At 40.4% G+C, this 16129-nt stretch overlaps 1 protein-coding gene across 1 annotated transcript in view; it reads left to right on the top strand.

Annotated features, from left to right (window-relative positions):
- wdfy4 (WDFY family member 4) overlaps positions 1 to 16129 on the top strand; it is a 172783-nt gene that overhangs the window by 44999 nt on the left and 111655 nt on the right. Inside the window, 6 exon segments of the mRNA XM_070448191.1 lie at positions 476 to 654; positions 835 to 1066; positions 1348 to 1493; positions 12813 to 12924; positions 15126 to 15316; positions 15611 to 15766. Of these exon segments, the coding sequence (XP_070304292.1) occupies positions 476 to 654; positions 835 to 1066; positions 1348 to 1493; positions 12813 to 12924; positions 15126 to 15316; positions 15611 to 15766 (1016 nt within the window).

Genomic DNA, 16129 nt, shown 5'->3' with positions numbered 1-16129 from the left:
TTGGTAGGCCTACATTATGCTCAAATATACACAATAGAATATTTATTGGTTACTGTTAAAACTGTAAGGGTACAGCCTCAGTGTTCACTGTGTCGTGTCTTTGGCATCATTAAATTGAAGACTGGTAGCTCTCATGCTTGAAAAGGTTGTAGACCCCTGCCCTACATCCTGTGCACTTGGAAATTTGAAAGGATTTGATTGGTATAAACATTATGATATCACTTCCAACTATCTTATGACAGGGCAAGGAAGAGAGATTACCATTATTGCTTACACCTGTCAAATTCTCTCAGATATCCACAAGTGGTCTAGGGGTCAATTTGGGATTGGGGCTACGATTGCTCTGAATAATTTTAGAAAGATTTAGCAAAAGGTGGATTTTTGTCATTTTAGTTGATTACTGTTTGATCTGGACTGCAACTCCTTCTGTGATTGATTGATTGTTGTATTAATTGATTGGTGTATTAATTGCCAGATATGATGGAGCCAGAGGTGCGGACCCCCAGCCCCCTGCCAGGTTTTCTGAGGTTCAAATGCTCCAGTCAGCTGACCCCAGGTCAGTGGCACCATCTGGCCATTGTCATGGCGAAAGACGTGAAGAAGAGCTGTAAGGTCACGGCCCACCTCAATGGGAAACTGTTGGGAGCAGCAAAGGTACAGGAGCAGGAGAGAGTAAATTCATCCATTTTACATTAAAAGATGATCGAAAAAACTTCTGTTGTGTTGGAGGCCATTGGCGATTTTTCCGCTGCTACTGTGATTTCTTTTACTCCCTTACTCACTCTGTGCTGTGAAAATACAGAGAACTCTTTATGTGTTCTGATTCGCTGTCAGATGCTGTACATCCAACCGTTCCCGGGTCAGTACGTTTCCATGGAACCCACGGCGGTGATTGACGTGTGTGCCTTCATTGGAACGCCGTCTCTATGGAAACAGCACGCTTCGTTGGTGTGGCGCGTTGGGCCCACCTACCTGTTTGAGGAAGTGCTGAGTCCAGGGGCTGTAGGAGTCATCTACAACCAGGGAACAACCTACTTGGGAAACTACCTGGCTCTACGCAACACAGGTGTTTGTCTGATCATTACCTGGCATGGACTTAAGACCGTTTAGTCAATTTACTTAAAGCTTGCAGATACTGTATAATACATTATGATTCCTTTAGCATCTACGACCCCTTATAATGTATTAGAATCATCTCATGATGACCTTGACTATATGCCAGCCATTTTGAATCAGTTGTGTTTCCAGAAATACAGAAACATATTTGAGTCAGTTGTGTTACCAATGTCAGTTTGACCAGGATTTGTGTCTCACAATGTAATTCTGTAATTCTATGTGTTCCTCCAGGCTCTGGCCCAGACCCCCTCCCTCTCAGGCTGGTCCCTGAGGAGAGGATCTCATTTGGCATCAACCCGGCTGTAGCAACTTTAACAACGGTAGCAGAGATACGAGAAAGCTACAACGAGGTGGACTGCCGTCTCATCGCCAAAGAGGTAAAGAGCGACCAGCGCTGTCTTCATGATGCCCGATCAGAAATATGGGGTCCTACTAATCACCCCAAACAACCACCAACAACCATAAACAGGTACCCTAAACAACCACAAACAGGTACCCTAAACAACCACAAACAGGTACCCCAAACAACCACAAACAGGTAACGCAAACAACCCCAAACAACCCGAAACATACCCTAAACAACCACAAACAATGAGAAGCATCCAACTGCAGATATGTGCGCTGAGGCCACCTGCAGGGTATTCCAGAAAGATGGTTGAATAAATTCAGGATTCCCTGAACATAACCTCCTTCTCTTAACCTGATAAGGGAGTCTGGGATTTCTTTGTTCCAGAACGGCTACTTCTCGTTTAAGTAATTAGGCTAAGCAAAGCACAGATTGGTTGGTCCGACAACTGGCGCAGTTACGCAACATTCAAAAAGGTCCTCATGTTGATGACAGAAAAAACCTTAGATATGGAGTCAAAAGACATTGTCCAATATTTCAAGTCTAGAACAAAAAACATTTGTAACAACATACAATGAATATGTTCACAAATTTACTACGGATGTAATTCACCGATACACATCGGTCGCCGATTCAAATGTTTAAGATATGACTATATTGGACCCCAAGAAAATAGATTCAAACATTATGAATCATTGATTTTGCTCATATTACTTTCTTTCTACCTAGTGAAAAATGCCTAATATTTTGTGACAACTGATGCGCCCTGTCCTTCAGTGTCAAACTAAGTATGTAGTTGTGCTGACAGTCATTGATCTTCAAGTCATTTTGCATCCTGAACAACCTTAAGGAATGTCAGTAGCCTAGTCAAACTACGCACTGTGCCCAGCTTCATGCTCTGACCAACGTGAGGTAGGCGGCCTGTTTCTTGCACATACAGTTGAAGTCGGAAGTTTACATACACTTAGGTTGGAGTCATWAAAACTTGTTTTTTCAACCACTCCACAAATTTCTTGTTAACTTCTTATGGCTGCAGGGGCAGTATTGAGTAGCTTGGATGAAAGCTGCACAGAGGTGCCCAGAGTAAACGGCCTGCTCCTCAGTCATAGTTGCTAATATATGCATATTGTTATTAGTATTGGATAGAAAACACTCTGAAGTTTCTAAAACCGTTTGAATTATGTCTGTGAGTATAACAGAACTCATATGGCAGGCAAAAACCTGAGAAGAAATCCAACCAGGAAGTGAGAAATCTGAGGTTGGTCGATTTTCAACTCATCGCCTATTGAAAACAGAGTAGGATATGGATCTGTTTGCACTTCCTACGGCTTCCACTAGATGTCAACAGTCTGTAGAACCTTGAATGAAGCTTCTACTGTGATGTGGAGCCGGATGGGAGCTGTTTGAGTCAGAAAGCCAGGTCCTGGTCACACGCATTTCACATGATAGGGACCTGCGTTCCATTACTTCTATAGACACAAAGGAATTCTCCGGTTGGAACGTTATTGAATATTTATGATAACAACATCCTAAAGATTCATTTTATACTGAGTTTGACAAGTTTCTTCGACCTGTAATATAATTTTTTGAAGTTTTGGTCCAACGTTAGGCTGGACCAACGTTAGGCTGGACCTGCACGAGCGTTTGGATTTGTTTACCAAACACACTAACAAAAATAGCTATTTGGACATACATTATGGACATTACCGAACAAAACAAACATTTCTTGTGGAAGTGGGATCCTGGGAGTGCATTCCGATGTTGATCAGCAAACGTAAGTGAAGATTTATTATGGGACCTCCCACTTCCCACAGGGACCTCACAACATGATATTATCACGTTACTTAGGTGCCATGACGTTATGTATTGCGATTCTCACGATTCTATATATATTGCGATTCGATACTGTGATTTTATTGCGATTCGATGTTCCAAACATATAGTGTTTCTCACCATATGTCTGCTGCAGAGGAGGGACATGAGAGAGCTATGAGAAAATTTGTTTTGATCAGTCATGGAAATAAAAGTGCTGAAAACGCCCTATTGGCTCCCTAATTAATAGGAAGATAGAGAACAGGCTATGAAGGAACAATACTGGAGTTTTGGTGCAGGTACAGCCAACAGACAAAAATATTTGCGATATTGTCAGGTTTTACCTGGAAACCTGACAGTGTGCAACGAACGAGAGAGAGCTTGGTTTTTTGTTTTAGTGCCCTTTGGATTGGTGCTGTTTGAAAAATTATATGTTCCAAAGAAATTATGCAAAAGTGGTGGTAAACAAATCACGCTGCTCAGGGCTGATTGGTTGAAATACTCTAAATTGAGAAATGTTGTGACTAAACATAACAAAAAATATGAAATTATGTTACCAAACCAAGATAAATGACATAAAACACAATGGAAAAAGACTTTGGAGTACCTATATGATATCATAGGCAGAAACCCCAATTAATCTCTATCGTTCATTGAAGTTGATGACTAATTAATAACAAAACCTTTCAATATTGCCAATCATTTCAATGACTATTTCACTAGTAAAATGGACAAACTCAGAAGTTAAATTACAACATTGAACAGTGAACCATCCGATTTTTGTATACATTTTCTAATAATGAATGAGAACGATTGATGTTTTGAATTTGGTCAAGTTAATGTGGGAGAGGTAGAAAAACTACTGTTATCCATCAATAATGATAAGCCACAAGGTATAGACAACCTTGATGGGAAACTATTGAGAATGGTATCACACTGTATTGCCACCCCTATTTGCTATATCTTTAACCAAAGCCTAAAGGAGTGTGTGTGTGCACATGTGTGGAAGGAAGCTATAGCAAACACCCTTTCTTGGTTTTAACAGCCGCACAATCAGTTTCCTGCATGTTCTTAGTAAACTGATGCAGAGAATTGTGTTTGACCAAATACAATACTCCTTTTCAGAGAAGAATTTAACCCTTTAGACCCCAGTAGAATTATAGAATGCTGCTGTAGCTTACTGAGGATTTTCAAGATAAAGCTAATTTTCTCACACATTTAAAACAAACAGAGATAGCAAAAAAAAGTTAACTTAGTTTTAAAGAGTCCAACCTCTCTTAAATGACACCGCATTCATGTCAATAGGAATAAAACAAATGTTGTTTTCCATTGTGTGAAGACACCCCTTATAAAAATGTACCAAGTATAATATACTTATAAATGTTATTCACATATAAATAAATAAAATATCCAAAATGTGACCAGAGGACAATATTCAAAAAGTATTTCAAAACCTGCGCAATGTAGGTAATTTGATTGACAACGATTCTTTCTTCTGTAACAATGTAAAAATGCAAACAACTATTCAGAGACTATTGGAAAATGTAGGTAACCTCTCTCAATAAGATTTAGTACAGACCAGGCCTGACACAAAATGTAGAAATAGTAGCCTACTTTGACAACAATTCAATGAATGCAACAAGTATTAGAAAGTGTTAGGAATTGATATTATTCTACAATAACACAAACCCCAAAGCAAATCGGGGGAGAAAAATAGGTTTATTCGAAGGGGACAAATCAAAGATGTTATGCTGCGAGGTAGATGTTCAGTCTCCCTTTCCTCAGATTTTTCTCTACTGAACAAAGGGACAGGATGCCATTTATAACCCCCCATCGTAGCCTCGGATTGACCAATCAGAGGTCCTTGCAGTACAACTGGACCAATGACCCAGACTCAAAGTACAGAACGTAGCACCCGTAGCACACGTTACTCTGAGTTCAGGAGGGACATTCCACAGATTCTAAACAGCTGTTGAACTGAAACCCAACTCCTATTTACATTTCCCTAGGTACTCTAGTTTTTAGTCCTCTTATCTTCTGCGTTGTGTATTTATCTTCAAAATATTCTTATAATAGCGACAGATAAACAGAGAAGATACAAAACACAACAACTGCTCAGAGAAAATAAAAGATTTGTAGGACAAATTAATATTTCACAATGTCACTTTAGTGTTTGCATTCAGCCTACAACATGTCATGGAACTTCTGGAAGCACGCCCCATCCTGCAAAGTGTCACAGAACACTTAGAGCACCCAAAGGAGCCTGCTTTCAAATGAGTTACAACTCAGTCCACACGCACTGGTGCCGCACTCTTGGCTCCCCTCTTCATGCCACTGTAGCCATATCACAAAGTGAATGCACAAGCAGCATTTTTGAATGCCTTCAGGGACCAGTGTCTGCGGTTTCTGGGAAGGGGCTTTTGCAGGGTCCCCCACACAATGTACACATTTATGATGACAATGTTGAGCTTCCCACAAAACACATACTTCCACTATTTTCAGCCTGTGCGTCCAACATTGTAATAGCTCCTCAATTGGTCAAGATGGTCAACCTTGGCCATTTTCTTGTTGTAATCCATTACAAGCTCTGGAACAGATATAACTTCCAACCACTTTTTAAAACATCTCCAAAATCCCTGCCACTGTCACTTTAGGCCCAGGCTGTGTGGTACAAGGGTGAATGGTGGGACTTGGGGTAGACACACTCCATGGAAATGTAAGCTCCCGTCTCAGGTGTGCTCTACCTCTTCTCCTCCCTCCTCCCTCTTCCTCCTCCACTCTCTCTGCTTCATCCTCTCCCTCTGCTTTGTCATCTCCCTCCTCTCCCTCCCCCTCCTCCTCGCCATGTTCTTCTCCCTCCACTCTCCTCTCCCTCCTCTTCACTCTGCTCTTCCTCTCTCCCTCCACTCTCCTCTTCCTCTCTCCCTCTACACTCCCTCCTCTTCACTCTCCTCTTTCTCTCTCCCTCCACTCTCCTCTCACTCCACATCTCTATCCCTCCACCTAAAGCCCATTCGTGTGCTAACAGTCAGTATCTGGATAACATGTGTTAAATGCTTGATAATGTATGTGATGTCAACAGAGAGGTATGTTTAGCTGGGTGATTCAAATATTGACTGGTTTCCTCAAGCTGCCCACTCAAAAAAAAACTTAAACCTACCAGGGTAGTTACAAATAGCACAGGAATGAAAGCATCGACATGTATTGATCACATCTTTACTAATGCTGCAGAAATTTGCTTGAAAGAAATATCCAGATCCATCAAATGTAGTGATCACAATATAGTAGCCATATCTAGGAAAACCAAAGTTCCAAAGGATGGGCCTAATATAGTGTATAAGAGGTCATACAATATGTTTTGTAGTGATTCCTATGTTATTGACAAAAATATTTTTTGTTGGTCCGTGGTGTGTAATGAGGAGCAAACAGACTTGACATATTTATGAAATTGCTTATTCCAGTTACTAATAAGCATGTACCCATTAAGAAAATTACTGTAAAAACTGTTAAATCCCCTTGGATTGAAAAGGAATTGAACAATTGTTTGGTTGAGAAGTTGAGGCAAAAGGAATGACAAATATGTTTGGCTGCACAACCGATTGGCATATGTACTGCAAATTGAGAAATCATGTGACTAAACTGAATAAAAATAAGAAACTACACTATGAAACAAAGATTAATTACATAAAGAATGATAGTAAAAGCTTTGGAGCACCTTATATAAAATGTTGGGAAAAAAGGCAAACTCAGCTCCATCATTCATTGAATCAGAATGCTCATTCATCATAAAACCAACGGATATTGCCAACAACTTTAATTATTTTTGGCAGCATGAGAAGGATGCTTTGTTGCGAAATAGGAAGCCGATTCTAGATTTCATTTTGGATTAGAGATGCTTAATGTGAGTCTGGAAGGAGAGTTTACAGTCTAACCAGACATCTAGGTATTTGTAGATGTCGTGTGGTGGCATATTTCTGCTTTACCAAATGAGGAGAGTTACAAACTACACACCAGTCAGAGTTATACTTAAACTACATCTTTAATAAGTTTTGCAATAGCCTTTGACTTTCAATGATGCACTATCTCTAATGAACCATTGAAAGTGCTACCAGAAAACTACAAAGATCTTTTATAGCCAAGATACACCCCTCTCAACTTACATGACGAATCACAGATCTTAGGAACAGTTCACAAAGGTTAAGATTTGTATGAAAGATATCTATAAAACATAGCAGAGAGTTACTGCTGTGTCAACAGTTCTCATTGTAAAGACCAGTGTCTGGCCCCCTCCTACGCCAAACTGGAACCCGTCTCACCCTGGTACGGTATAGCACGATAACATTACCTCATGTTATCTGGAATGCTCTTTAGGCTTTATTACCCAAAGACATCGTAAATCTCCTCTGTCAGTGCTATCTCATAGAGGCCCATCCTCAGTCGAACACACACACAATACTCTATTCTGTCGAATGTAACAACTACTAACTACTATAAAAATTTAACTTTGATGAAATCAAACATTCAATATACCAAATTAAAGCTACACTTGTTGTGAATCCAGCCAACGTGTCAGATTTCAGAAATGCTTTACGGCGAAAGCAAACGATGCTATTATCTGAGCATAGCATCCAAGCAAACAAACACAGACCATCATATTTCAACCTTCCAGGCGCGACACAAAACGCAGAAATAAAGATATAATTCATGCCTTACCTTTGACGAGCTCCTTCTGTTGGCACTCCAATATGTCCCATAAACATCACAAATGGTCCTTTTGTTCGATTAATTCCGTCGATATATATCCAAAATGTCCATTTATTTGGCGCGTTTGATCCAGAAAAACACCGGTTCCAACTTGCGCAACGTGACTACAAAATATCTCAACAGTATCTCAACAGTAAGCTTTGTCCAAACATTTCAAACTACTTTTGTAATACAACTTTAGGTCTTTTTTTACATAAATAATCAATAAAATTAATATCAGGTTGCCCTGACAAATAAATAAAACATAAGTTARCGACCTAATAGCTAGACTTGTTTACAATGTACCACATCTCTGGTTAGCAAAATTGAGAAATGTAATATTGTTTAGAAAAGAGAGGCTTGTCAGCTAAGCTAAATTCTTTATGATGGCAGCCATGTTTGTTTGACAAGTGAAAACTCCCTAATCCCAGATTGCCAATCACTATAATACGCAAATAAACAAAGTCAAAGATGGCTGCATCCTTTGCCTGAAAAATATGAACTGAGTTTGGCCACTTTTCAGCTATTACAAATCTTCAATGTAATTGTTACAGTGTATACAATAACCGAAGCATATGACTTGACAAATTGTTTACAGTTTTGGACAAATCACAAAGCAAATAAAATGTTATCACCCCACAGATCATCATCCCAAATACAAGCCTACTGCCTAGCCTAACTGTAGCGCAAAAGCTAAACAGGGTTGCCAGATATGGGTGATACCATTTTAGGGGGGAACATTTCATTTGTGGGAGATTTGAAGTCCATAGGGGGTAGAAATGGGGAAGGTATCGTGGGGTTATTTTGTTATGGCTGCAATCCCGTTAACGGGATAAGTGTCATCAACAACCGTTGAATAGCATAGCGCTACATTCAATAAATATTACTAAAAATATTTATATTCATGAAATCACAAGTGCAATATAGGAAAACACAGCTTAGCCTTTTGTTAATCCACCTGTCGTGTCAGATTTTGCAATTATGCTTTACAGCGAAAGCAATCCAAGCGTTTGTGTAAGTTTATCGATCACTCGACAAAACATTAAGTACACTTAGCATCAAGTAGCTCGCTCACGAAAATCAGAAAAGCAATCAAATTAATCGTTTAACTTTGATGATCTTCGGATGTTTTCACTCACGAGACTCCCAGTTAGACAACAAATGTTCCTTTTGTTCCATAAAGATTATTTTTATATCCAAAATACCTCYGTTTGTTTGGCGAGTTATGATCAGAAATCCACAGGAAAGAGCGGTCACGACAACGCAGACAAATTCCAAATAGTTTCCATAATGTCCACAGAAACATGTCAAGTGTTTTTTATAATCAATCCTCAGGTTGTTWAAAAAATATATAATCGATAATATATCAACTGCAAATGTCTTTCACAGTAGGAGAGGGAAAAACAATGGCTGTCCAAACTCTGTTGCGCGAGCAAAACTCATGTGACTACTTGACGAGATGTTATCGTTCTGGCTCATTTTTCAAAATAAGCCTGAAACTATGTCTGAAGACTGCTGACACCTTGAGGAAGTGATAGGAAAAGGAATCTGGTTCATATCCCTTTAAATCCAGCAAAGGGAGGCTATGGAACATGGAGTTTTCAAAATAGAAGCCACTTCCTGTTTGGATTTTCCTCAGGGTTTCGCCTGCAATCACAGACAATATTTTGACAGTTTTGGAAACTTTAGAGTGTTTTCTATCCAATACTAATAATAATATGCATATATTAGCAACTGAGACTGAGGAGCTGGCCGTTTACAATGGGCACCTTTTCATCCAAGCTACTCAATACTGCCCCTGCAGCCATGGTGACGCAGGAAATATTACTATGATGGGGGATTCATCAATAAATGGTGGGGCAAACACAGGAGGAGTCTATATACTAAATAAAAATAAACCCCCTGGAAACGAGGGTCTGAGCTGGCAACCCTGAGCAACAATAATTACAATCAAAGTCAGTCAAGTGAACCATCCCTTCACCTCGTTTTGTTATAACATCTTTGGTTTGACAGATGTTTACGCGAAAATCAGAATGCATTGTATGATGTCAACAAACATGGCGCCACACATAGCTGGCATTTAGTTTAGGATTAGCTCATCATAATCAGTACAACCTTCCAAAAAGTAATTTACACACATCAAATCTGTCCRTTACAATCTATGAAGAATCAGAATGCAGGATTTGTCACCAGCACTTCAAAACGTGAATAAAACAGTAAACGCATTATGCTCCATACATACCTATGGTGTGGTGTGCTACAGTAGAAATGACAACACGATATACAAAAACTATAATGATAATATAATRAGGCACTTACTTTGAGAGGAACGCACAGATATCCAAAGTTATTAGTAAGGAAAACAACAAAGGCAATGCGGGCACCAGCCTTTAAATGTGTCAGGGGGGAGCAGTTTGTGCAGGTTCTGTTCTGACTGGAGATGCGCAAATGTCTGCATACTTGATCTGGGGAAACACTGGGGCTCTCGTAGAAGAGAGAAGTTTGTCCGGCTCAGTAAAGCCTCAAACATGAATTGCCTGCAAAACGCCCTCTCACTGTCAACTGCGTTTATTTTTAGCAAACTTAACATGTGTAAATATTTGTATGAACATAACAAGATTCAACAACTGAGACATAAACTAAACAAGTTCCACAGACATGTGGTCAGGAAATCACGCACAGAATGAGCAGTATGGCTGGTGGCATTGTCATGCTGGAGGGTCATGTCAGGATGAGCCTGCAGGAAGGGTATCAAATGAGGGAGGAGGATGTCTTCCTCAACTCTGGAGCTTTGTCAGAGTGACCATCGGGTTCTTGGTCACCTCCCTGACCAAGGCGCTTCTCCACCGATTACTCCTTTTGGCTGGATGGCCAGCTGTAGGAGGAGTCTTGGTGGTTCCAAACGTCTTCCATTTAAGAATGATGGAGGCTACTGTGTTCTTGGGGACCTTCAATGCCGCAGACATTTTTTGGTACCCTTCCCCAGATCTATGCCTCGACGTAATCCTTTCTCGGAGTTCTACGGACAATTCCTTCAACCTCATGGCTTGGTTTTTGCTCTGACACTCACTTTCAACTCTGGGACCTTATATAGACAGGTGTGTGCCTTACCAAATCATGTCCAACCCATTGAATTTACCACAGGTGGACTCCAATCAAGTTGTAGAAACATATCAAGGATGATCAATGGAAACAGGATGCACCTGTGCTCAATTTTGAGTCTCATAGCTAAAGGTCTGAATAGAGACTACTCAGGATCGAGGGAAAGATGAACGGAGCAAATTACAGAGAGATCCTTGATGAAAACCTGCTTCAGAGTGCTCAGGACATTGGTCTTTTACCAAATAGGGCTATCTTCTGTATACCAACCCTACCAACTGATTGGCTCAAACGCATTAAGAAGGAAAGAAATTCTACAAATTAACTTTTAACATTTCAAGTAACACCTGTTGGTTGAAATGCATTCCAGGTGACTACCTCATGAAGCTGGTTGAGAGGTTKCCAAGAGTGTGCAAAGCTGTCATCAAGGCAAAGATTTGCCACTTCGAAGAATCTACAATATATTTTGATTTGTTTTACACTTTTTTGGTTACTACATGATTCAATATGTGTTCTTTTATAGTTTTGATGTGTTCACTATTATTCTATAATGTAGAAAATAGTAAACATAAAGAAAAACCCTGGAATGAGTTGGTGTATCCAAACTTTTGACTGGTACTGTATATATATTTTTTTATCCCCTTGATCAGAGCTAGTGACAGATTATAGCGCTGGTCCAGAGCATTAGAGGCACCCATACCAACTGAGACACATGTTTTGTTTTACCTTTATTTAACTAGGCAAGTCAGTTAAGAACAAATTCTTATTTTCAATGATGGCCTAGTAACAGTGCCTTGTTCAGGGGCAGAACGACAGATTTTTACCTTGTCAGCTCGGGGATTTGATCTTGCAACCTTCTGGTTACTAGTCCAACGCTTTAACCACTAGGCTACCTGCCACCCAGGGTTAAGGTTTGCGCTTTGAGGTTCGCAGACCAGGTGCCCTAAGCGTGCATAATCTGCAGCTGGATGCTTCCCTGTTGTTAATGGTTGTTTGGGGTATCTATTTGGGGTTGTTTGTGGTTGTTTTGCATTGTTTGTAGTTGTTTGTGATTGTTTGTGTTACCTGTTTGTGATTGTTTGGGTACCTGTTTGTGGTTGTTTGGGGTACCTGTTTATGGTGGTTTGTGGTTGTTTGGGGTGATTAGTAGGACCCCATATTTCTGATTTGGGGTTGTTTGGGGGTTATTTGGGTTACTTGTTTGGGGTTGGCATATGCATAGAATTAATAGAATGGGCTTGGAACCTCTAATGCTGGCAATTTGACTGGTAAACTCATGGATACACTCAAAATGGCTGCATGGTATTGTGATGCAATCTTTTCCATGGTCATGTAGAACGTTCATTCAAATTATGTTAACTGTTGTGAATCAACAAATCACATCACGTATTGATGGGTACACTTCCTGCTTTTACTTCTTGCTTTGCTCCTATGGGTATACTCGCAATGGCCGCCAGTCCACCCATTATGCCATCATTGAATAGGTTCTATTCATTCTATTTCTATGGTTTGTGTTTGTTTGGGGTGTTTGGGGTTGTTTGGAGTACCTATTTGTGGTTGCTTGGGGTATATGTTTGTGGTTGTTTGGGGTAACTGTTTGGGGTATCTGTTTGTGGTGATTAGGAGGACCGGGGAAGTCCTGACAGTACTGAGAGTGTAACACATTGTATGTTGTCTCCTGTGTGTTCTATTTCAGATGGGAATCACGTCCAGGGATAACTCCACCCCTGTGTTCCTGTCTCAAAACATCAGCCACCACCTGACTGGCACTGCACGCACCATAGGAGCTGCACTGGTTGGACACTTTGGTAAACAACCAACAGCGCATTCATTCAAATTAATTTGGTGGACTTAACTGTTGTGGAAGACGTGTGAAATTGTATTTATATAAAGGGAAACTTTAGTATTCGGATCATATTATTTTCTAAGACTAACAAAATACACAGTGAACTCCTGTTTAACCCTTTACACTCGTGGGAATTGGCCTATATGGATAGGGCTAAATTGAAAGGTTTCTTACAGAATAAATATGAAATGCATAACCATGGTAGCATTTGAAAGGGAACAGTTTGGAGATAAGGTGAGTACACAACAGGTCACCTGAGACAAGACTAAATCCAAACATGGCACTGTTGATTTTATGTCCATTTTACATTTACAGAAAATACTCTGGATGCATTCAGTAGCATTTCCTGGACAACAAAATGACAAGGGTTTGAGTGAGAGGACTAACTGGTGTCTCCAAGTGGCAACACACCTCTCCAAAGTGTGCACAGTCCCTAACCAATTTCAATGCACTTTTTATGCCTTAAAGAAGAGTCTAACTATAAAGTACTTTTTTGAGCTTTCCTGGCTGTGCCGTTGAGGAACTAGAGCAAGCACACTTGTAGTTGTTTTGTGAGGAACACAACTCTGCTACCCCTCCATCACACAATTACTGTTATTGTTTACACAATCCCAAAATTGTCTATTCTAAATCGCAATATGGGTCAGGTGGGCATGATTTGAAAGCCTGTTCTAATGCCAACATGACTAGCTAAGTTATAAAATATGATCTTATGGTGTTAGGCTTTCACAAGGCAATTCAGAGAAACACATCGTAATTTTGGTGCGGATAGAAAGGAGTCATGAGTGCATTCAGGGGCGTGTGAATTGTCTTCACAATAAATAAACAAATAAATCAATTATGTTCAGAACAACCCAGGGTATTACACAGTGGCTGTCAGTGCGGTTAAAGATGTGGAAGGACATTTTTTTTTTCATGAGCATGGCCTTATTTGTATTAGAGCATATTGAATGACTCTCATTCATATTCCATTCGCCCAGTTCAATGTAACAGCAATAGGTTTAGGCTACTACATGATGCTCAAATTTTCCCTATACCCATCATGAAGTTGCTACAACCTTGCCTATGAATGAAAGTTTACAACATTGGTGCACACAGGTCGAGAGACAAATTTGAGGTGACAGACAGTGACTTTCAATATCGCCTTGAAAACTATTGACTCAACTAGCCTACCTGGTTAAATAAAGGTGAAATAAAAGTTGTCAGTTGATGCTGCAAGAGCTCTGATTGGCTGGAGGATGTCCTCCAGAAGTTCTCATAATTAGTGTGTAAGTCTATGGAAGAGGGTGAGAACCATGAACCTCCTAGGTTTTGTATTGAAGTCAATGTACCCAGAGGAGGACAGAAGCTAGCTTTCCTCCGGCAACACCATGGYGCTACCCTACGGAGTGCTGTTGAGGCTACTGTAGAACTTCTTTGTAAAATAGTGTGTTTTAATCAATTATTTGATGACGTGATTATATTTAGGTTAGTTTTATCTAAAAAGGATAACTTTTTTTATGTTTTACAATTTACATTTTTATGAAATTCACTGAGGAGGATGGTACTCCCCTTCCTCCTCTGAGGAGCCTCCACTGGTATGACGGCATGTCATATTGTAACTCTACATCATCTTGTAACTCTACAAAAACGTTGACACTGTATATGATATGAGTTTTATGATTTGGAGATGTGAAGTATACATTTGGACTCACAGGTGTTTGGCTTGCTTGTTTTACATCAAAGTGGTATTTATTATAATCCTCAACATCTCATCTTTCAAAATACATTGAGTCATCGTAATTTACAGCATTTTCCTCACTCAGACAACAAAACATTAGCAAAAGTTGCCCAATTACCGGGAGGGACGGGGGCAACGTCTGAGTGAGGGAATTGCTGAAAATTAAGATGACTCGATGCAGTGTCAAGTTTAGAATGGTTATCCGTTAAAACACATACAGTGCTGTGAAGCGCAGAGCCAGAGCTCTGATGTTATTGTTCAGCCACTACGTTCAAATTTTGTCACTTATTAGTACCCAAATCTGACATTTCCAACCCGTATACGGGTACGAGTGTAAAGAGTTAAGAAATGTAAGCGTGCTTTCATCAGAGGTCAATCTGTATGATACTATTTATTAACTGTTCACAGTATACAGTTTTAACGTGTATTGTGGTGTCGGTCAGGAGTGCGGACGTTCGCTCCCAGCAGCGCAGGGGATAGCTTTCTGTACCTTGGTGGGCCGACGGTGATCCTAAGCATGGTTGCTATGGCGGCAGACGACGGAGCGCTGTACGCAGCAGTGAAAGTTCTGCTGTCTGTGTTGGAGACAAGCCCTGCCATGGAGCGGGAGATGACACGCGTCAACGGCTACAAGGTAGGTACAACCCAAACACCTGTCATTAAAGTTAGGCACCAAATGGAATAAAATGGACTGAAACGGAGTGATTAACTGGACTTCTCTTGCAAAATGTTTTGAAATGTTTTCCACTGCATCCCCTAATGAACACAACCCAGTCAGGTCTTTACGAAACGGAATGGATAGAATTATGGCGCCTCATGACATACATAACTTCTGGATGCCCCCAAACGTAGATGACAATAATTACATTTAAAAGTGGTTGCCTTGGGATGATGACTCTGTTCCCCATCTCCTCCTCCCTGTCTCTAGCTCTTAGCATTCCTGCTGAAGATTAAGAGCGGTGTGTTGAGTAGTAGAACCTTTCAGCTGGTGCTGTCTCTGTCTGGTTCAGTGGACCACCTGGGATCTGGAGCCTCTTGTCTACACAACAGACCCGCCTTCAATGCCCTGCTCTGTGACCTGGAGGTATCGTACTCCCACCAGCCCCACACCAACCCTACATTCCCAAATCAACTCCTAGAGCTGATACCTAGACACCTCCTCTTAGATATAGACTGGGTGTACAAAATATTAGGAACACCTGCTCTTTCCATGACATAGACTGACCAGGTGAATCCAGGTGAAAGCTATGATCCCTTATTGCTGTCACTTGTTAAATCCACTTCAATCAGTGTATATGAAGGGAAAAGATGGGTTAAAWTTTTTTTCTTATGCATTGTGATAATTGACGCATGGATTGTGTATGTGTGTTATACAAAGGGTGAATGGGCAAGGCAAAATATTTAAGTGCTTTTGAACGGGGTATGGAAGTAGGTGCCAGGCGCACCC

Source organism: Salvelinus sp. IW2-2015, linkage group LG18 (assembly GCF_002910315.2).
Source record: "Salvelinus sp. IW2-2015 linkage group LG18, ASM291031v2, whole genome shotgun sequence".
NCBI lineage: Eukaryota > Metazoa > Chordata > Actinopteri > Salmoniformes > Salmonidae > Salvelinus > Salvelinus sp. IW2-2015.
This window is presented reverse-complemented; position numbering and strand designations above follow the sequence as displayed.